The 21,796-nt window shown below is 37.4% G+C and overlaps 1 protein-coding gene across 1 annotated transcript in view; it reads left to right on the top strand.

Moving 5' to 3' along the window:
• The window catches only part of LOC129719068 (elongation of very long chain fatty acids protein AAEL008004), a 98,124-nt gene extending 76,551 nt beyond the window's left edge, over positions 1–21,573 (top strand). Inside the window, exons 5-9 of the mRNA XM_055670433.1 lie at positions 5,043–5,123; positions 5,185–5,347; positions 18,263–18,399; positions 18,695–19,024; positions 20,249–21,573. Coding sequence (XP_055526408.1) covers positions 5,043–5,123; positions 5,185–5,347; positions 18,263–18,399; positions 18,695–19,024; positions 20,249–20,461 — 924 coding nt within the window. The 3' untranslated portion in view covers positions 20,462–21,573. The remainder of the gene's footprint in view (positions 1–5,042; positions 5,124–5,184; positions 5,348–18,262; positions 18,400–18,694; positions 19,025–20,248) is intronic.
• Positions 21,574–21,796: the final 223 nt, after the last annotated feature.

Genomic DNA, 21,796 nt, shown 5'->3' on the forward strand with positions numbered 1-21,796 from the left:
ATATATCGTGTCCTGGGCACTCATTGTATGTCTTTTCCAGGAGCTCATAGGAATCCTCCTTTTCGTCATCGGGTTTCTCGTTGGTCGGTGCGTACATATTTTTTAGGCTGTAGTTGAAGAATTTGCCCTTAATTCTCAACACGCATATACGGTCACTGATCGGCCTCCATCTAATGACACGCTTCATCTGTTTTCCAATTAGAACGAATCCGACTCCTCTTTCTGCTTTCACGCCGCCGCTATAGTAGATGTAGTACTTAAATGAAGTGTCCGCAATAGGATTTACTGCCCGGAATTCGCGTTCTTCCGATTTCGGTCACCGCACCTCTTGGATAGCTGCAACCTTCCGCAGCTCTCTAGCCAGGATACTTGCGCGTGCCGGTTCGAGTAGAGTCCTTACATTCCAAGTACCGAGTTTCCAATAATCGTTGTTTTTTTTTTTCGTTCGCCTAGGTCCATGCCGAATATTCCGTTCCGTATTTATATCTGGATTGTTCGTAGTATTTATTATTCGGTATGCTGCCTTACTAGGGCTGCGACACCTAGTCTCGCGACGGGGCTGCCGTCTTTGATATAGCTGGCGAGGCACCGCGTTTCATGATTCAGCCGCCCACTCCCGATCAGACGCTGTTGTACGCCGCCCCTAACATGGGGAAACAGCCGCGTACGTTCCCCCTTCCCAGTCAGCATACGACCAAAGTTTCCACCGGGATTGGTTACCCGATCTTCGCTAAGGTTACTTGTATCCCGGTCGGCACCACGTGGAATTTGGGATAGGAGTTGCTGTTCAGAGATGAATGACCACTTTAGGATATCAAGTGACACGTGTCCAACCATTCGCCAACCAATTTGTTTGTTATATTGAATTATTTTTGAGCTGCTCCACAACCAGTCTTGTTCTCCCTTCGCCTCTCTCAACGAAATATTCACAATTTATTTAAAAATGAACTTGTAATTGGTAAACAAAACCCGTTTTAATTTTTCACCGTACAATACACTATGATTCACGTTCTATTGAATTATTACCAGTAGTTGTCAACTGACAAACAAACAACTGAAAATTTGTCAATGCCTTCTAAGAAGGCATTGGCTATGTATGTCTAGCTTTTCTTACGGATGCTCTATGTAGAAACACTATTTTTCTCCTCAAAGTTTTTTCTTTAATATTTTCAAGTTTTCTTCTCCGTACAAAAATTCCTTGTATAAAGACGAACAAAACAAAGCAAATTGCATACAAATCGGAAAATCAATTGCCAAGTTATGGAGGTTCGCACATTTCTGTCCAGAACCAGTGGAAGGTTACCTCGCTTGCAGACTGCCCCCCTAACTGCACTCTGGATTCGTGAAGCACTCCTTTGGGACTCTGAATAATTGTTTTCGCCTTCTGCCCACAATCGACCATTTTGTGCTTTGTGCAGGGCTGGTAGTAGGTCCCGTTTTAGAGGCTTGGTCTCTATTTTAAAGCTAGCCTCCAAAAAGTCTCTTTTTTAACGAAAGGTCTCTGAAGTCTCTTACCATTTCTCGTTTGAAATATCATTTGAAATTTATGATACAATTCTGATAAATTATACATTTGCTAGTCTCCATAAAGTCTCATTTTTTTGATGAAAGGTCTCTAAAGTCTCTTACCATTTCTCGTTTGAATTATTATTTGAAATTTATGACACAATTCTGATAAATTATACATTTAACAATCTGGGAATATAGTAGTAATCACTTTTCAAAAATTATACATTTACTGCCTTTTTTTGAAACAACCCTTTCCTATTCTGAAATTTACATGCCTGTTCCAAAATCCATCATTTTTTTCTTTTCACTTTAATATATTCAGATCGGTAAAGAATTTTCGAGCTGAACGTTACCTTTTCGCAGGAAACGCTCCCTCACAATTTGAACGACTTGCGGCGTCCTGGCAAATCCCGATTGACCACATCTTCTACGGTCCTCCAATGAGGATGTCTCCCTGTACCTTCTGATAGTTTCTTAAACGAAATCTCGCTTAACCATAAACAATTTTAAACGTTTAAATATTGTGCAAGGCTGGTCACCGACCAAAAACCGCTTTACTGCGACTTTCCGAAATTGCTTCATTGCGCATCAAAAACTGACACGTATGATGTTGGTACGTTTTTTCGAACTTTTATATTTTTTATCTCCTTTCCCAACTGGTTTTGCCTTTCTCCTAGAAAGGTATACCAATCACTGGAAAAACCAAAGGTATAAAAGTAGTCCCAATGGCCGAATGTCATATACCACTCGACCCCTTTCGACGAACTGAGCATTTTCTGTATGTATGTGTGTATGTGTGTGTGTATGTGCAACTTTTTTTTCTCACTCACTTTTCTCAGAGATGGCTGGACCGATTTTCATAAAATTAATTGCAAATGAAAGGTCTAGTTGCGCCATAGGTTGCTATTGAATTTCTTCGTAATCGAATTTTTAGTTTAGAGTTTATGTATCAAAATGTAAAAATCACGAAGCAACAATATCTCAGAAACCACACAACCGATTTCAATAAAACTGGTTTCAAATGATCGGGCTGTCTCCAGAACCCTTATCTTTTAAATTTCGTTATGATTAAACATATGGTTCAAAAGTTATGTAAAGAAAAGTTATCCTGAGATTGTTTAAACTCACTCATTTTTCTCAGAGATGGCTGAGCCGATTTTCACAAAATTAGTGTCAAATGAAAGGTCTAGTTGCCCCATAGGTTGCTATTGAATTTCATTGTAATCGAATTGTAACTTTGTCCGTTGTTTATAAAAATGTGAAATCACATTACGAAAGTAAACATATTGACTTTCTCCTAACGATCACTGGCTAATTGAAAGGTAGAAAAGTGATCCAAATGGCCGAATGTCATATGCTACTCGACTCAGTTCGACGAATCGAGCATTTTCTGCATTAATGCATGTATAGGTGTATATGTGTGTGTGAGTGTGGGTGTGTACGTGTGTATGTGCTCCTTTTTTCGCACTCACTTCTCTCAGAGATGGTCTGACCGATTCTTTCTATCATGGTGTCAAATGAAGAGTCTATTCGCCACTTAGGTTGCTATTGAATTTCATTGTGATCAAACTTTTAGTTTTGGCGCTGCGTCAGAATGTGAAAAACACTCTTATATCTCAAAAGCTATGAACATCGTTGAATTTAAATTAATGGGCTTTTCAACCCTTAAACAATGAATTTTATAATGTTTAAACATGTGGTTTGAAAGTTATAGAGAGAAACGTAACCCGGAGACTGTTTAAAACTATAGCTACGATCAAAATATGTGGCCTCAACATCATTTTAATTTGATATTGTACTATTTCGATGTTTGCGGCCTTGCTCGGAATTGAAGTTGAAATTAAAAGTCATTTCTATCATTTCACTTTTTGCCTTTTTCCTAGAAAGGTATAGCAATCACTGCAAAAACTAAAGGTATAGAAGTGCTCAAAAGGGCCGAATGTCTTATACCACTCGACTTAGTTCGACGAGCTGATCATTTTCTGCATGTGTATGTGTGGGTGTGTGTGTGTAACGCTCTCCCAATCTCACTCAATTTTCTCAGAGATGGCTGAACCGATTTCTTTTATCATTAGAATTTTATTCTAATTTATTCTAGTTGAGAGGTTATGTATCAAAATGTAAAAATCACGAAACATCAATATCTCAGAAACTACACAACCTATTTGAACAAAATTGGTTTCAAATGAACGGGCTCTCTAAAAAATTCTTAACTTTTGAATTTTATGAAGATTGAACATTGGTTCAGAAGTTATGGAAAGAAACGAATTCGGGATACTATTTAATCTCACTCATGTTTCTCAGAGATGGCTGGACCGATTTTCATAAAATCAATGGTTAAATGGAAGGTCTTGTTGCCCCATAAGACCCTTATGATTTTTTTCTGCAAAGGGATCTTTGTTATGTTTAAAAATGTGAAATCCAGCTATGAAAAGAAATATATTCCGAAGACTACTTGGACTCACTCACATTTCTCAGAGATGGTTGACCCGATTTCCACAGAATTAGTATCAAATGTCTAGCTGCCTCATAACACCCTATTGAATTTTGCTGTAATCGGACTGTAACTTCGTCTGTAATGTATCGAAATGTGAAAATTACGAAACTTCATTATCTTAGAAACTACACAACCGATTTGAACAATATTGATATCAGATGAAGGGGCTTGTTAAGGGTTAACTGATGAATTATGATTGAACACGTGGTTTCAAAGTTAGGCTGTCCTATACGTTACCTTTTCATTTGATTGTAATCAAACTTAAGCTACCGTTATGTTTTAATTTGTAAAACAACGAAAGTCTATTATCTCAAGTATTACACGACTTATTTGAACATAACTAGTGTCATACAAACGAGTCATCTCTCAAACTTACAAATAACAAACTTCATAACAATTTGAAATGCTGTTCAAAAGTTTTGGAAAGAAAAGAAATTCAAAGACTATTCGATACTATACCTGCTTTGATCAATATATATGGCCTCAATATGATTTAAATGTGGCATCGTACTATTTGAACGTTCCCGGTATCGCTCGTGATTAAATTGTTCGAAATTGAGAGTCATTTCTTTTATTTCGCTATTTCTTAAGCACTAACATTACGTCAAATTTCTTATTTGATACTTTAATTACAACATCAATATTTTAGAACTCAAAGAGTGAATATACCTTTATTGGATTTATGCATTCATGTAAATCTATTTTTACACATAATAAGTTTGAATGAGAAAGGCTGAGTCTGACCGCTAGGTGGATTAATTTAGGTTTTTTTTCTAATCTATACTTTTTAAATTAGCAAAAGTGTGGTTCACGGTATCAGAGTATGACACGGTAGTACGAAGCTACGAATAGTAGAAGGTGTCCCGGAAGATCACATCTTTTCGTTTCATTGATTTCAAAGATTAGTCAAAGGCAAAGATTAGATTTGATTTCAATTGACAAATTTAGTTCTATTTTTGTTACTCCTCGAAAAAAACATTTTTTTAGTGAATCCCACGATTAATACGCTTATTAATTTTGTCTCGTTTCTTTTCAGTATTTACAAAGTGGATGGTGGGGCCACTATAGCTTTAGGTGTCAACCGGTAGACTACTCTAATAATCCCCTTGCCTTGCGGGTAAGTTCTTATGAGTTTTAAGTCAACATAAATACAACATTTTCCCCCTCTCTCCTAACAGATGGCTCGAACCTGCTGGTGGTACTACATCTCCAAGTTCACCGAATTCTTCGACACGCTGTTCTTCATCCTGCGGAAAAAGGACCAGCACGTGTCGACACTGCACGTAATCCACCACGGCTGTATGCCATTTTCGGTGTGGATGGGCATGAAGTTCGCTCCGGGTAAGTTCAAATCGATTACACTAACTCCAAGCTATGTATGCGCCGAGTAAGTAAATTGCTCCGTTGGCTAATCGGTAGAATCGCACTGGTGAAATGCTCGTTTACTCGCACCCGCTAACTGCTTCTCGGTTCACATAACAAAGCTTAGCTTTTGCAAGTCTGAGGTAGAAAAGTGCAGGATACCAATCAGCCCGCGCAACATTGCATAATCCCCCTTGCAAATATAATCTCACTGGCTGGTGCAATTTTTCGCTCCGTACTCTTTCGCTTCTCTGGTGGTACTCTCTGGGGGTGCCGTCCGGCCCGTTCCCTAACCAGTTCCAGTGGCTAAACGTACCGCCCCGTGTCCTCACCTAGTTTCCGCAGCTGCAACGCAGCCCGACATACATTGATCGGGTCGTGTTTGTCGATGTAAATAAATACCAACATCAGCCGATGATGTTTGCATTTATTACCATATATCAATATCCATGAAGGATCGAACGACGGCCGAGAGATTCGCTGCCTACCACTCATCTCGTTTCTATTTTCCGCATTTCGACTAGATGCGCAAAAAAACCGTCCGCATTTATTTGTCTAATTTACTGCTGTCCAGTCGTGTTGTAAGTCATAGTCAGCTCTAACCGGGTCAAGTTCAGCTACTCGGTGGAGTGTGTCCATTTCCCCTGTTGCTTCCGAAATGGTCTCCACGGAGACTGCGGACTGTGAAGGATAGTGTTGATAACCCAGCTAGGCGCGCTTTGGCCGATATGTCGGTCACTATAACTACTGGCTTAAAACCCGCCGAAGTGCACTGAAGCTCGCAAGGATTTATCACACGGTCAGGCGCCTTTCACTTGCGCTAGCACACGATTATTATCGGTGATAATTATATTTGGCACCCTTCGACTAGTTGTCGTACCTACTGGATTATATTAATTCTGATTTGGAAACTTTTCTTATTCTGTACATGAGTAAGTATTTGACATATTTGTCATGTGTGCCTAGGAAATACCAGCCAACTTTGGCTTGGCTACTGGATAGTGGCGATGTTTTATTTTCACCTTTATTTTCGCCACTTCTGACACAACCGGTTTGTTTACATCATAACAGCAAACCAAAACAGCAACGGCAGCAGTAACAACAATAACAGCAGCAGATAGCAGCAGCGAACGAGGAGTGCACGGTTCAAATTCCTTTGCGCCGCTCGCTCAACGCATCTGCATATTGTGAGCAAACCGCTTTAACACAATCCACATCCATTCATGCCGTCATGCGTTCGGAGGTTGGCCCGCCGGCCACATCGTCGGGGGATTCGTGTGTCGCATCATGTATGCAATTGTAGGACAAGACCTACAAATCAGTAGTCCTCACCCCTCAGTCCGTCAGTGAGAGAGTAGACTAGGGGGAAGGGGTTGTGTGACGATGGATGGTCTGGTCACCAATGCGCCACTTTTACACGCGACCTTTCTCTACTTTTGCCTTTTTTGTTGTGTTCACTGCTTCGCACCATGATTGTCACCCACCCAACGACGGCGACGGCGACGGTGGCGTCGCGTCGTCAGCATCATCATTACCGCCGTTTTCCGTTCGTCACTGTCACATAAAGCTTGATGGCGATGGGTTGAAGAAATAAACCGGTAAAAGAGATTCTCGGCGAAAGGGAAAGTTTGACACTTACGTGTTATCTCTTGCAGTCGGTGTCGTAATATGTGACCTTGAAGTGTGCCAAGTTGTGGTTTTCTCTGATGGGAAAGTGGAACTCTACCATAGGACAGCAGGATTCCGCGCGTCTGGGCACCACTCGAAGAATGTGTATGTGTACTGACAGTGTTTTCCGTTTCGTAGAATTAGAGCTGCCAAAAACATAACATAGCAAATTAGAAACGATTCTATTCTCTTGTTGATATTTTGATAACTTTATGACAAATTTTTTGACAGTTTTTGAACAATTTTTTGTGACTTTTTTTCAACAACTCAACAAACAATTTTGTTGGGTTGTTTGACTGCTTGTTGAACTATAGTTCAGCCGAAATACTTTGAATAATAGCTTATTGAGATGTAAACCAATTGTTTGCTGGGAACTTATTTCGGTTCTTGAGCGTTTTCATGCCAAATGGACTGGAAATTCGCAAAAATTTACTCAACCATTTTTAATTGAAAGACACTGGCTAAGCAAGTGTTTTTGACAGATAAAAGATTATTTTTCAAATTACACACTAATTTCGTTAAATGGCGTATGCATTCTGGCATAGGGTTTGTTCATAGCATTTTTGCTCAGAAACCAAAAAAAGAATGTCTGAAAATTATAAGGAACTAAAAGTGCGTTACACAAAAAATATACACTATTAAAAAAAAAATTTTTTACCAAAAATCTTCTTTATAATCACTAAGCTGAAATTTCCAAAAAAAGTGTTGATGTTTGTTTTTTTTTTTTAAACTTGAAGTTATAAGGCAATTTTTGATAAAAAGTCCAGGATGAAGGAATAAACAATATTTTGTTTTAGTGAAGGTTAAGTATTTAAAAAAAATGAATTTCGACATTTCTTAATTTATTTATATTCCAATAATTTAAAAAAATTGAAATAGTCATTTCCAATTGAGAAGCTTATTAAGTTTGTTTTGAATTTAATTCAAGAAAATCAGAAATTGAATACTAAATTATTCATGAAATCGAAAACAGATAAAATTTTTTCCTCAAATTATTTTTTCAATTAAATTTGGCATTATTCCTAAGCTTTTGATAAACAGTTCTGAATGGAGAATGTAAGACGAATTTTTACTTGAAAGTTAAGTTTTAAAGGTTTTTCGATTCATTCATTTATTTTCTTTTCTATCATTTCCAACAGTTTTAAGCTCTTAGCCGAATATTTCAATTCACAGCTAGAGCGGGTATAGAATGAAGAGTACAGAGCATAAGGAATAACGATATTTCCATCATTGCGCATTGCTTTCAATTTTGGCTGTTAAGTAGTAGTTTTTCATTGGTATCAAACCCAATTTTCATCTTCGCCATTCATCGGTTGCAGATCATCGTGAGATTTTGGGAATCGTTTGATGGAAGATTTCGTAGAAAATTGGGGCCAAACCCACTTTGACTCGATTCTTCAGTTTGGCGGTCTACATTTAGTACTTTCCAAAAAAATTAGCCAACTAGCCTTCAACCATTTTCTGACAATTTTGACGACATTTCGTGCAATTTTCTTGCAGGATTTAAAATATCATTTTCATGATTTTTAAAAGAAAAAAAACTTACGACTTTTAACCAATTTTCTGGTGATTGTTTGACCACTAAACAATGACGACTTCCAATCAATCTTGTTGGCGAAAGTTGAGCGGCTGGGTGCAACATCGAATCTGGTCGGCTGGCTTCAGTCTTGCTTAGTTGGTCATACTCTGTCTGAGAAACTAGGAAACTGCGAGTCTCACAGTTTTGTACATTTTTCGGGTGTGCCTCAAGGAAGCAACCTTGGACCGCTGCTATTCTCCTTATTATTCAACGATGTTTGTTTTGTTATTCCGCCAGGATGTAAATTATTCTACGCCGATGATTTGAAGATTTTCCTCGTCGGAAGAACTACAACTGACTGTAAGGAACTACAGCAGTACATTGATCCTTTCTATAACTTTTTTTCCTGATGATCTTTCTTTTCACCGGTCAATAACGAAGCTGGCCACGCCCAATGCAGATCAATAGAGGAAGGGATATCGGGAGTGTTAGTTCAATACTTGTTGCTACTAGAGACCGAGGAATCCTCTGCATCATCCACAAGTATCAAAGGAAGGAATTAGTGTTAGTGGAAAGGAATTGATCTGGATCCATCGAGGTTGATGGTGCAATCTTTTCTGCACAAATTCGCGCACGATATGGTTACTTCTGGGTCTCTGGGCAACCGGCCACCAGGAGACGATATAAATAGAACTGCGCAATCGTTAACAGTCTGTATCACACCAAACTTCGCGTTTAATACCGTGAACTTAATTCAAATTCACCTTTCAAATTCGCGTTTAATACCGTGAACTTAATTCAAATTCGCAGTCAAAATACCGTGCGCGAAACTGAACTACCTTCTCCGAAAGCAAACAAGAGCGTGCCGACCACTGGTATGACGGAAAAGCCAAAACACCTGCTTTATTAAAAAGAAAAAAAAAAGAAAACAAGGGACCCGGCGAAACAGAAATAGATTTGGCATCCATGCAGGGTTTGTCTTTGTCGCGATTGAATAATTACAATATTTATCGAACGAACGAAACCTACTCTGAATCGTAACGTGCTGAAAAAGAACTAACGGGCGTACAGTCTCCGAAATAATGATTTGGTACATCTCGGAAATCACAACACACCGATAATCCTTAGATGAGCAAAGCTCACCAAGGCCGGGAACACGTTTACACCGGAGCATTATGTACGACCGCTGTATTCCCTCTCACCGACACATACGCGAGAGGACACGGTGCTTCGCCCCGATAATCTTTTGTTTTGTATTTATAAGATACCTACTGAGTATAAAAACTGGCAAAGTTTCATGCACTCATAGCTCAAAAATTTAAAAAATTCAATATGCATATCGAACAAGACAGAATTCTAAGTTGATTGATAAAATGCCAAAGCAATCGCAATCAAAATTTAGTTGCTATTCCGACCAACAAGATTTTCACATAATTAATAAAAATTGTCTATGTGTTTCAATATTTGTTCAAAAGCTAGAAAAATCATAAAACAAGGGTCAGTTTTATACCCAAACGTCCATAACCGTTCAGTCAGGCCGCGATAAGTTTCTGAATTATATTCTAATGCTACTAGTGCCGTGTTGTTAGAGCCAGCGTGTACAAAGGTTTAAAGCTCTCACCTATTGGGGCAATTCTGATTGTTCAAGCAGAGCTCTAGCAAATGAAACGACTCCACAAAACCACGCTAAAATAAATCTCGACATATTGTAAGCAATGCACCCAGATTGGCATCTACCAAAAAAATAAACAAATAAAAGACCAATTATTTTCAAAACGGTTAATTGAATGCAGGCAGGGTATTTAAAGTATCCCTGCCGACGTCAGTGCACTGCTCACACGAGACGCATGAAACGCAAAAACTAAACATAACACTTACTGCTTGTAGATTTATTTCACTTTTAAAACTAAAATATTTTTTTTTCTGTGTATATATCGAAAAAATATCGATTAACACGTAACAACTTGCACATCCCTACAGACAGACAATGCAGGTGTTACAGCAAAATTTTCCAATTAGAATTATCTTTCTAGCGCTTTCTTATTGAAACATTTTTTGCTAACTGACGCTAGTTATATGAAGCAATAATTGAACGAATAAAAGCAGAATACTTAGATTTAGGTGGATAGGTTCTTCGATCCTTTTCCTTCCGCCTTCGTTCAACATTTACTATAGCACTTGCCACTGTATGACGTAACACTTTGACATTTTTTTCTTCGTTGGATGTGGCTTACAAAAAAAAAAACAGAAAATTAAAACACATTTTGCCGGACGATTTTCACATGATATCGGTTTTTCATGCCAACTTCACACAATACAAACTTGAACTATTGTATCAATACAAACTTCAGACTCTTCTTCCATAAATCCAGCAGAATACACTCGAATTACGCGAAAATATTACGGGGTATTTTTAACGCGCCTACCAATGGCCGTGCTGCCAGAAACTCCGGGGCGGGGGGTGGACCGATCGGTACTAAAACTGGAAATTTTTGCATAATGACCATAAATCAAGAATTCCACAAAATTTGAGCCAAATCTAAGAAGGTCGCGAACATGTGGTGTGCACACTTGAGATGAAATGACCCATATTGTAAATTTCCTCGAATCATTGATGAAATCCTGGCACCAAATCATAAAACTGCAGAATATTGAATTGTTTGATGTCATGGAATCGAAAAAATTACTTTCTAAAATTCTTAAATCCTACTCCTAAATCTCAAATTCCTGAAACTTTTATAACCTCCAATTAAATTTTTTTTCAAATAAATTACTAACCACACATCAAAAATTTCAGATTCCGAAAACCGGAAACATTTAAATGCTAAGATAGAATACTAAATTCAAAATTTACTAAAATACTTTAATTCCGAAATCTTTACATTTTTAAAGACTAAGAACTCAGGTCCTCAAATAATGAAATTTCAAATTACAAAAATCATTAAATCCTCGATTTCCTAAATCCAGAAATCCCAAATAATCATAAATCCTGATATCATGAACCTGAAATCCTCTTAATATTTCTATGAGCATTTACTTCAAAATTCTCTATGATCATGAACGTGGGGCGTCGTTATATGGAAAAAATAACAGGAGGGTTGTGTGCAAAGCCACGACCGCAAGATTGATGTAGAATACTTTTACAAGAAAGATAACCCGGCTGCTTGCGTATCAGTCATTCTTTCTAGTAAATAAACGTTCACCAATCAGATCAATCGAATTATGCGCTTCAACAAGGATTAACCATTTTCAATAATATAGTAAGTTACTTGTCATGGTTGAGGCTTGAAAGTTTTTAAATTTTGAGATAATTTTTTTTCGGATGTCGTGCTCATGACTGAAGGAAAAGATAATTCAGTGAATGTGTGAATTAGCTCATTAGAAAATATTAACTTTTCAATCAAGTTTTTATTTCATCCTGAAGAGGACAATTTGTTGTTCATTTTAATATCGGATAAGATGCCGATTACATCTTCGCGTTATCACTGACAGTGCGAACAAAGTATTCGTTGTGATAAAGTAAACAGTGGAATGCTGATATAACACTCAAAACTAGACGGCTCACGTGTTGTCAAAAAAGGTTAACTTTTCATTTAATGCATTTACTAGTGCCCACTATCGCACAGAGACTGCATCAGTCGCTATCAATGCTGAGATCCGGTGCAACTAGTTCGCTATCCATTGCCATGCCACAGTTGTGGCCGCTTTCCGCCATCGCTGGTATCCACTGTCCCTGCATCAGCTGGCCCAGCTGCTATCGTTGCTGAAATCTGCTGCAACTAGTGCGCTATCCATTGCTATGCCACAGCTGTGGCCGCTTTCCGCCATCGCTGGTATCCACTGCACTGCTAGTACTGCTGCTAAGGGAGGACTATTATGAGCGGCTTAGGCTGAAACAGGCTCTTATATAGGCCAAATTGCATGTTTTAAATTGCAAGGTATATGATTCTGTCGACCGTGCTTGGGAAGCAATCATATAACGACCAATAAGAGGTCAAATTTTTTGTTTTGACAAGGCTTGACTATTTTCAATAGTACAATAGTGTGAATAATAAAATTACAATTATCTTCTTTTGGGAACTTTGCCCCATCCTAAAAATCATTCAAACTACTAAAAACCTCTATACACTTAATTTCCAAAATACTGAAAAACTTGAATCTTGAAAGCCCAAAACCCGAAATTCCTAAGAGTCTATAGTTGAAAAATTCTCAAATTTCCAAATCATCTCAAATCCTAAAACACTCAAACTCTATACACTAAATAAAAGCACTCAAATCTAATGCTAAAATCATAAAATCTAAATGTCCAAATCTAATTGCCTTAGAAATTTTAAAAATGAAATCACAAAATACGTTTCCCTAATCCTAAGTTTCTTAACAATTTCAAATATTAAAATTCCTAACTTCTAAAATTTCCTTAACTTCAAACAATCAAATTCTTAAATCCCCAAGTTTTAAATTTATCGAAAAAAACTTGAAATCCCAAAATTGCAAAAAAAACTGGAATCTCATGAAATAATGCTATAACAATTTTAGGAAAATTTTAGCATTTTGGAAGTTTTGATTTTGCGAATTCAAAATCTTAGATTTACCTAAAGCCCCTGAATCAAAAAATTTCGAATATCCAAAATTCAAAAATAAAATCCAAAATTATAGAATACAAAGCCTTTATTATCCTGTAATTATGAAATTCTTCCGTTGGATCCCAAATTCCTAAATCCTAATTGTAAGACTTTCAAATCCTCAAATACCTTAATTCCAAAATCCTAAGCTTCTGAAATCAGAATGAACTTTTCAACCTCAAAAAACTGAAATCTTTTACGTCTGAAATTGTGTAACTTTCAAATTGTAAGATTTTGAAGTCCCACTGTTCCAATAACTGTAAATCAGAATCTCATTTAATGTGCAGAATTTTAAAATCCCTTAGTTCTAAAGACATTTGAAGCCAAAACTCCTAAATCACACAATTCCGAACTCTTCTAATCTTTTACATCCATAACCATTCATTCCTTCTAATCTAAATGCTGAACTTCTTATTCGTAAAACCTTCCAATCCTATGTTGGATGAGAAAGTAAGGAATTCCTTTTATTTAATAAAATATTGTGAATTCAATAAATTCCAAAATTTTATAAAATTTTTAATACCCAAAAATTTCACAAATTTTCTTGATTACATAAATTCTGTGACTTCCATAACTTTTATAAAGCCAGAAGTGTCATAAATTCCAAAATTCCATCGAATTGTTTAAATTCCAGAAATCCATAAAATTCATGATAGCAATAACACTGTGCTACAGCGATTTAGAACTTCTGAAGTGACCTAGTGTATACTAGAAGTTTTCCAAACACCCCCAAAATCTGAAGTTATGGTCAAAATACGGTTTTTTGGACCTCAGCGCATATATTATTTTTTAACTCAGTCATTTATTAACCGATTTTCAATATTTAAGCAGTTTTAGAAAGAAGGCAAATAGAGTTTTCAAAATATATACAGGTTTTTACTAATATCAATAAAACATGTTAAGTTATTCGAGTTTAAATCTAATTTTTTAGACTTTTTCACGCAATTTTTCAATTTAATTTTAAATTAGCCGTCTATTTTTGTAAGAAACATACCACAAATATAGCATAATTTGGAAAGTATATTCTATTTCAAATCAATTGAAAGTAGTTTTGTGAAAATCGGTTGATATTTGGCTAAGTTATATATTTTTTAAGAAAACCAGAATTTTTGGCTTCTATCGCACAATTATTTCACGGAGCTACAAATGATGAAAAAATGCAAGAACTTCTGATGTGACTTAGTGTGGGTTGTAGATTTAGTCAAATGTTACTTGCGCGTTTACTTGAAGTTTTTCAAATACCCCAAAAATTATTAGCTATGTTCAAAACCCTGTTTTTTACCTTAGCTCATATTTTTTGTTTTTAATTCGGTTATTTTTCAACCGATTTTTTATATTTTGGATATTTTGGAAAGGCGAAAAATAGAACTCTTGAAACATATAAATATGTCTAAAGAGTTAGCCTATATGTGATGGAAAGTTTTAAATAAAATAAGATATTTATTTTTTTCAAATTTTACCTATATGTGATGAATAGTTTGAAAATAAATAAGATAGTTTATGTTATTTTAAAATTTTTCCAAATTTATTCTCAATTTTTCACACATTTTTGTAATGAACTAGCTTTAATTACTGTAGAATTTGAAAAGTACATTTAGTGCCCAACGAAAACAATAAGTGTTGTTTATGAAAATCTGTTATAATTTGGCTAAGATATGACTTGATGTTTCCACCATATACTTAGGTTTCATCAAATCATTTCGCAGCCAAATTTTAACAGATTTTATTAACAACACTTAATGTTTTCATTTGGTACTAAAAAGAACTGTCCAAATTTCACAGCAATTTAAGCTGCATCAATAAAAAAAATGTGTGGAAAATTGCGAATAAATTTGGAAAAATTTGAAAATAACATAAACCATCTTATTTATTAAAAAACTTTTCATCACATATAATCACATAAAATCGGTTGAAAAATAACCGCATTGAACATAAAAATGTGAGCTAAGGCAAAAAACAGGGTTTTTAACATAACTAATAATTTTCGAGGTATTTGAAAAACGTCAAGTAAACGCGCAAGTAACATTTGACTAAATCTACAACCCACAAAAAGTCACATCAAAAGTTCTTGCATTTTTTCATCATTTGTAGCCCCGTGAAATAATTGTGCGATAGAAGCCAAAAATTCTGGTTTTCTTAAAAAATATATAACTTAGCCAAATATCAACCGATTTTCACAAAACTACTTTCGTTTGATTCTGAATTGTCTATACTTTCAAAATTATAGTGTATTTGTAGTATGTTTCTTACAAAAATAGACGGCAAATTTAAAATAAACTGAAAATTTGCACGAAAAAGTCTAAAAATTTAGATATAAACTTAAATAACTTAACATGTTTTATTGATATTAGAACAAACCTGTATATATTTTGAAAGCTTCATTTGTTCTCTTTCTAAAACTGCTTAAATATTGAAAATCGATTAATAAATGACTGAGTTAAAAAATATTATATGCGCTGAGGTCTAAAAAACCCTATTTTGACCATAACTTCAGATTTTGGGGGTGTTTGGAAAACTTCTAGTATGAGCGAATGTTATACTCAACAAGATCTACAATCTACACTGGGTCACTTCTGGAGTTCTTGCATTTTTGTTTTCATTTGTAGCACAGTGTAATTATAGAATAATCGCATGTTTTAGATCCCCATATTATAGAGAATAGAAAAATTTTATGCAGTTATAAATTCTTTATGTTGCGCAAATTCCTTTGATTGTACAAATTCAATAGAATACATGAATAAATGAAAGTTCTTAAATTTGTATCACCTCCAAACCGTAAAACCATCCTAATCAAAGTCCTCTCTGGTCAAATTGTAAAACCCTCTCCATGAATCCCAAAGCATTAAAATCCTGAAATAAAACGTGAATCTCAGAATCATGAAATCCTTGAACTACAGAGTGGTAAAATATTTCGCTTCTTAGAAACAGGAACACAAAAATTAAGAATTATGATAAAATTATTATACAATCTCAGTATTATTAAACCTTTACTCTCAATAAATAAATCCAAATATTCTCAAACCGAGAATTCACAATATCTCAACTTTTTTGGATTCTTCAATCCTTAAATCCCAATAACCTACTTTTTATCTGTGCCAAAATTCGTATAACGCTCCCATTTTACACGCTCATACTTTATGTAAAAATTTGAATTAACCTCATTGCGGTTGGAATGCTCTAAATAAGGCTGTCAGAATCATTCCAGCTCTCTTTTAGATCTGTTCCGTCTTCAAACCTTCGACTCAGGATTTTGACGCGAGATCAAACCAAAACTCCTCGATATTACTTTGAGAATCGTAACTTGATAACCAAACGGGAATTTCAAGATAGACTCTACAATCGCCTGTTATATATTCACTGTTTGTGGAGCGAAAGCAAGATTATTTAAAGTGGAATTCATAAAGATTCTGGTGATTTATAAACAAAAAACGTAAGAAGTGGTCTCCTTTCTGTTTTGTCTTATAGGACACAGCACTCTAGGCCAGCCACCGTCATTCGCAATGTACCTGAGGGAATACTAGAAATGCGAAGTATAGTATTCTCAGAAGTGGACATTAATGATGCCATTAACAGACTGAAACTTTCTTATCAGCCCGGACCAGATGATGTTCCACCTATTATACTTAAGATTTAAGTTTTTTCTCCTGGATGGACATCCCCACTGCCAGAATCGTTGATCTATTGTGAGATATACCCGGGTGTCTGCTGTATTCCGCACTTCTATTATTAGCGGTACCTCTATTGAGTAGTGGCGTGCTTATTATTACTTAATGTGATTTTAACCTTCTTCTCATACGCTATCTGCTCTACTATACCGAGTCTCGTTCCTCCCGACAAATATCGCCAATTAACATTTCCTGGAGAAGTTTAGTCGTTAATAATAAGAGGGACATATTTTTTGTTGCGAAGAAGTCACACCAAGGTATTTTAAAATTCAGCATTAAGGAGAGGTAAGAATAAGCCCACGCTTAAGTCCTTTTCTAAAATAGAATGGCCTTATGAAGCAAAAAATCACATCTCATGCGACCAACATAGATACCTTGCTGAAAGATCAACGATTACTAATCTCATGGAATATTCATCACGTTAAAAATATGAAAAAAAAATTTGCTTCTTGCAAACATTGAGCAGATGAAACTGGTTTAAATCATACTTGGTTTATCGTCGATTGGCCGTGAAGATTAGAGCCACTCAGTCCGGCTTTTTTGCAAATCTTTCTGGTGTTCCCCAGGGTAGCAACCTTGGCCCACTACTTTCTCCTTATTTTTCAACGATACGTGCTCAGTACTTCCGCGAGAGTGTCTAAAGATTTCATTGATGCAGATAGTTCAAAAATTTATTTATTTTATAATTTATGACGTTTTCACATGTAGAGAGAGTGTTTGTGATCAAAGACCTTGGAGTGCATCTCCTTCAAGAAGCACTCTTCTACTATGATACCGAAGTCTAATCGAAACCTAGGGTTTGTATTCAGAATTTCCAAAGAATTTAGAGACCCTTATCGTCTTCGTGCACTATACTACTCGCTGGTCTGATCTGTATTGGAGTACGCTGGCTGTGGTGTAGAGTCGACATGCTTAGTTATGCCCTGAGGTTCCTTCGAACTGCCACCATATAAGAGTCGTTGCAATCTTCAGCGAAAAATATGAAAGATTATAGCTTTTAAACCATTTCTGTGAATTTTGGTGCCTCTCGTTAGCTCAAAAGGTCGCAAAGTAATTGCTCACCGGGTTCGTCGCTTCTACGTTTGCTTACGTGGAAATTCTGTTCAAGTCCCTGAAGACTCTACGCACTTCCGAGCATGCTGGGGGCACCAAAATTCACAGGAAGAGTTAAGAAGTTCGGAAAATCAAGTTCCCAAAATAAAACACCACCACAGATTTATCTAAAGCCAATCTCCGTTGGTTTAACACAATTAAACCGGTCTGAAAGACGCAATAATTTCAGCCCTAATTAACCTGCTTCTGTGCGCACTAATTGATCTTTTGTTTGAGTAGCAACCCTAATTACAATTACCTTCGTTTTCGAAATGGTTTTAACAAATCGCTTCATTTCTGTTTTTTTTTTTTTTTTTTTCACTTACAGGTGGCCACAGCACGTTCTTCGCCATGCTGAACTCGTTTGTACATATTGTAATGTATTTTTACTACATGGTAGCAGCCCTAGGACCAAAGTATCAGAAGTACATCTGGTGGAAAAAGTACCTCACCGCTTTTCAGATGGTAAGTTTTTAAACCTCTCGGAAGTTAAACCTGCATTTCCTGGCTGTGGAAAATTTATGAGCTCCAAGCTTAACTGCGCATTACCGCAACTTATTGGTATTCATAGAGCGCAAATGCAAAACCACCGTTACTATCAAACCCCGGTAAATTTATAGATAGAGGAACTAGATCACAGCTAGCGGCCTGGGAAGGTCGGCGCTAATTATCCCCGTCCGCTAGCACTGACCAGAGTCATTGTAGTCGTAGAAGGTCTTTGTTAGTAATAACACTAATTCTTTGCGTCAATTATTTCCAGGTGCAATTTGTGGCCATCTTTACGCACCAGTTCCAGCTGCTGTTCACCGAGTGCGACTACCCGAAGGGTTTCATGGTGTGGATCGGGCTGCACGGTGTCATGTTCCTGTTCCTGTTTTCGGACTTCTACAAGCAAGCGTACAGCAAACGGCGGACGGCCATCGCCAAGCGGGCAGCCGAACAGCAGCAACTGCTCCAGCAGAAACAGTACGATGCCCTCTCGCACAATGGTGGCATTAGTTTGCAGCATCTCAACGGGCATCTGGCCTACCAGAATGGGAAACTGTCTAATGGGGACCTGGACAATAACAACCAGGCTGGTGCATGTATGGTGAGTTTCAACAAGGAACAAAAAAAAATAACTGACGTACTGAAAACTCACAAATTGGTGAATCATTGTGCACTTTTTGCTTGTTCTACCAAAGAACACCTCTCTGCAATTGAGATTTTTTTTGGAAGCCAGTATTGAACCTAGCAATTGTTGTTCTACCATCGAACCATGATTGGCTTAATCATGAGCAAGCATTTCTCAGATGGCCACCTACCTGGGACTAAAATTCTTCGCATGATCGAATAAAGTGGCGTGTCGAACGCCGTAAATCCTCCTTGGATCCGTAATTTACAGAGACGAAATTATGAAGAGGGCTCACGCATCATCATCCTCTGTATTGACGTCAAGCAGCAGAAATAATCGTTTGCAATTAATTTAAGTACAGCGAAAAGTTGACGATCGGTTTTAAATCGCTTCCACTAACAGAGGCTAATTCGAGCGATAACGTCGGTGGGAAAACGGTGTTGTAATTGAGCTAATCGGTTCGTTTAAATTGATGACCGTGCGTCTCCGCTTACGATCACAAGATTGATTTAATAGAGGAGACCAATGGAGCTTGACAATTTAGTAGAATGATGTTTTTCTTTTACGGATGAACATGCGCTCCCATTGGATTGCTTGGGTGCCTTGCAAATTATTTGAGTTGCAAGTGTGTTTTTTTTTTTCAGAATTAGCCAGAGCTCTAAAATGAAACATGATCTTTAGAGTCTAGCTTTATCTGTAATCAACTACCTGCTGGATGTCACGCAGTTAAGCCATAAAAAGCGAAAAATTCACTCTCACAAGTGACCGACAATGGGGCGAGGGCGTCCGCTATTAAGAACAGACAATTAACGATTGTGTGTCGGTCTATTATTATTGTATCGCACAGCACAGTGGCTGACTGGCCAGTAACAAGCAAATCATCAAGTTAAACCGCTTCATTAATTCATAACATTCATCTCGTAACGCAACGCACACACACACACACACGCAGAGGAGGCGAACGACATTCAAGTTCGAGGCTTTTCGCGCCCGATTCCAAGACAAACCGGTAGACCCCCTTCATCATAGACACGCGTTCTACGCGAATCTGCGTTTCCCCAACAACCATCCACTAGCAGGTGGTCGAATAATTAGTAACCCGCTGGTAATTGGTTCTCCTACCCCCATCTACTTCTATTCTCTCACACCCGCGGCAGTATTTTTTCGATAGCAACAAATTAATCTTCTGCTTTTCCACAGCCCGTTCTGGACGACAACGACGAACATGTGCGCAAGCTGGCTGCCAACGGAGGAGGCGTCTACATGAACGGAAACGGCCCGAAAGCTTACAGCAACGGTGGCAGTACCATGAACGGATTCATTGAAGTCACCCGAGCAGAGGAAAACGGTTCGTTGGCGATGGCGAATGGTGGTGGCGATGGGTCACTTCGGGCGCGGAAGATAGTCCAATAACCCGGCGCCAGCGGTGGTTACCCTGCAGCAGCAGCAACAACAGCAACAAGCCGGAGAAAAAGCTGCAAAATTCGCCGGCGCCAGCGGTGAAATGATTTCTCACTGTGTTCGCAAGTCCCTTCAACCTGTTCCTTTCCGGGATTTTGGCTGTGCGTGGTTCGCAACCGACGGTCAGGAATCTTCCATGGGGGTGGGTTTGGGGGTCCATGCGAAAACGATCGATCAAAAGGGGTGGTTTAGTGGAAAATAAAGTTATAAAGTGTCTAATTAGCGGATGTAATATTACACAGTTAAGAGATATGTAAAATTTGCGTGAATGTTTTGCGATCGGCGAGAGAGAGATAGTTCGAATGTGTGACTGATGTGGTAATGGTGAGTGCATGCGAAAAGGGTTTTCTAGGATGTAGATAGCGATTAGTGAATGAAGTTTTTTTTTGTTTCTCATTGTAAGCGATTCGATGCGGCGTGAAACACGCTGTCGAGAGTAAAAGAGATTGATCGGATAGATAGGAAGAGATCTGGACGACTACTGTTTTTCGTTATGAAATTAATTAGCGCGAGAGAAGGATCGTTTCAGAAACTGTCCTCGATACCAGAATGTTGTAGTGCAAAGAGAAATGTGAACAGTGGGCAAAAGCAGAAAATTAACTACTCGCTGAGGGGGAATAGTTTAGGTAGCTTCTAGGAAAAAGGTGTTTTTTTAACTTTTAGAAAGATTTATGCATACCATTACTTAAAAAAAAAAAAAAGATTTCGACCGAACTATTTTGCACCATTTTCTCACGACTCTATTAATTGTCACAGCTGTTCAAAGTTTGCGTGAATAAACTTCAGTTTTTGAATTATTCAAACGACATCATCCGCAGTACGGTGTGGTGAACATGATTGTACGAAATTCCCTCGGAAACTGGCCTTTTTTTTTGTTTGTTACAGTTTTGAACAATTTGAACACTGAACCAGTAAACGCATTTCGCACTCAGCGCGCAGTCATCAAACATGTTTGTGATGACTGACTCAGACCGGCAGCACTTGAAGAAGAGCAACTTATACCTAAGAATATGTGGATTTGAGTGGAATATTTGAACAATAAACAATCACAAACCAGAGCGAAATGTAGATGGGGTTGTCAGGTTGGGAAGTTTGGAACGATAAAAAGAAATAAGAACTTCAAAGAGTGAACTTTTTGGATGCTGTACTTAGAATAGGACTATTGTTTTCGTAACTATCTTTGTGGTTTTTCACTAATTCTATCTAAAAATTTCTTGAACATAGACTGAATCAAACAATTCACGCACTCAGAAATGTAACTTATCAAGCTCAAATTTAGCAGTTATG

Source organism: Wyeomyia smithii, chromosome 1, assembly GCF_029784165.1.
Source record: "Wyeomyia smithii strain HCP4-BCI-WySm-NY-G18 chromosome 1, ASM2978416v1, whole genome shotgun sequence".
Lineage (NCBI taxonomy): Eukaryota > Metazoa > Arthropoda > Insecta > Diptera > Culicidae > Wyeomyia > Wyeomyia smithii.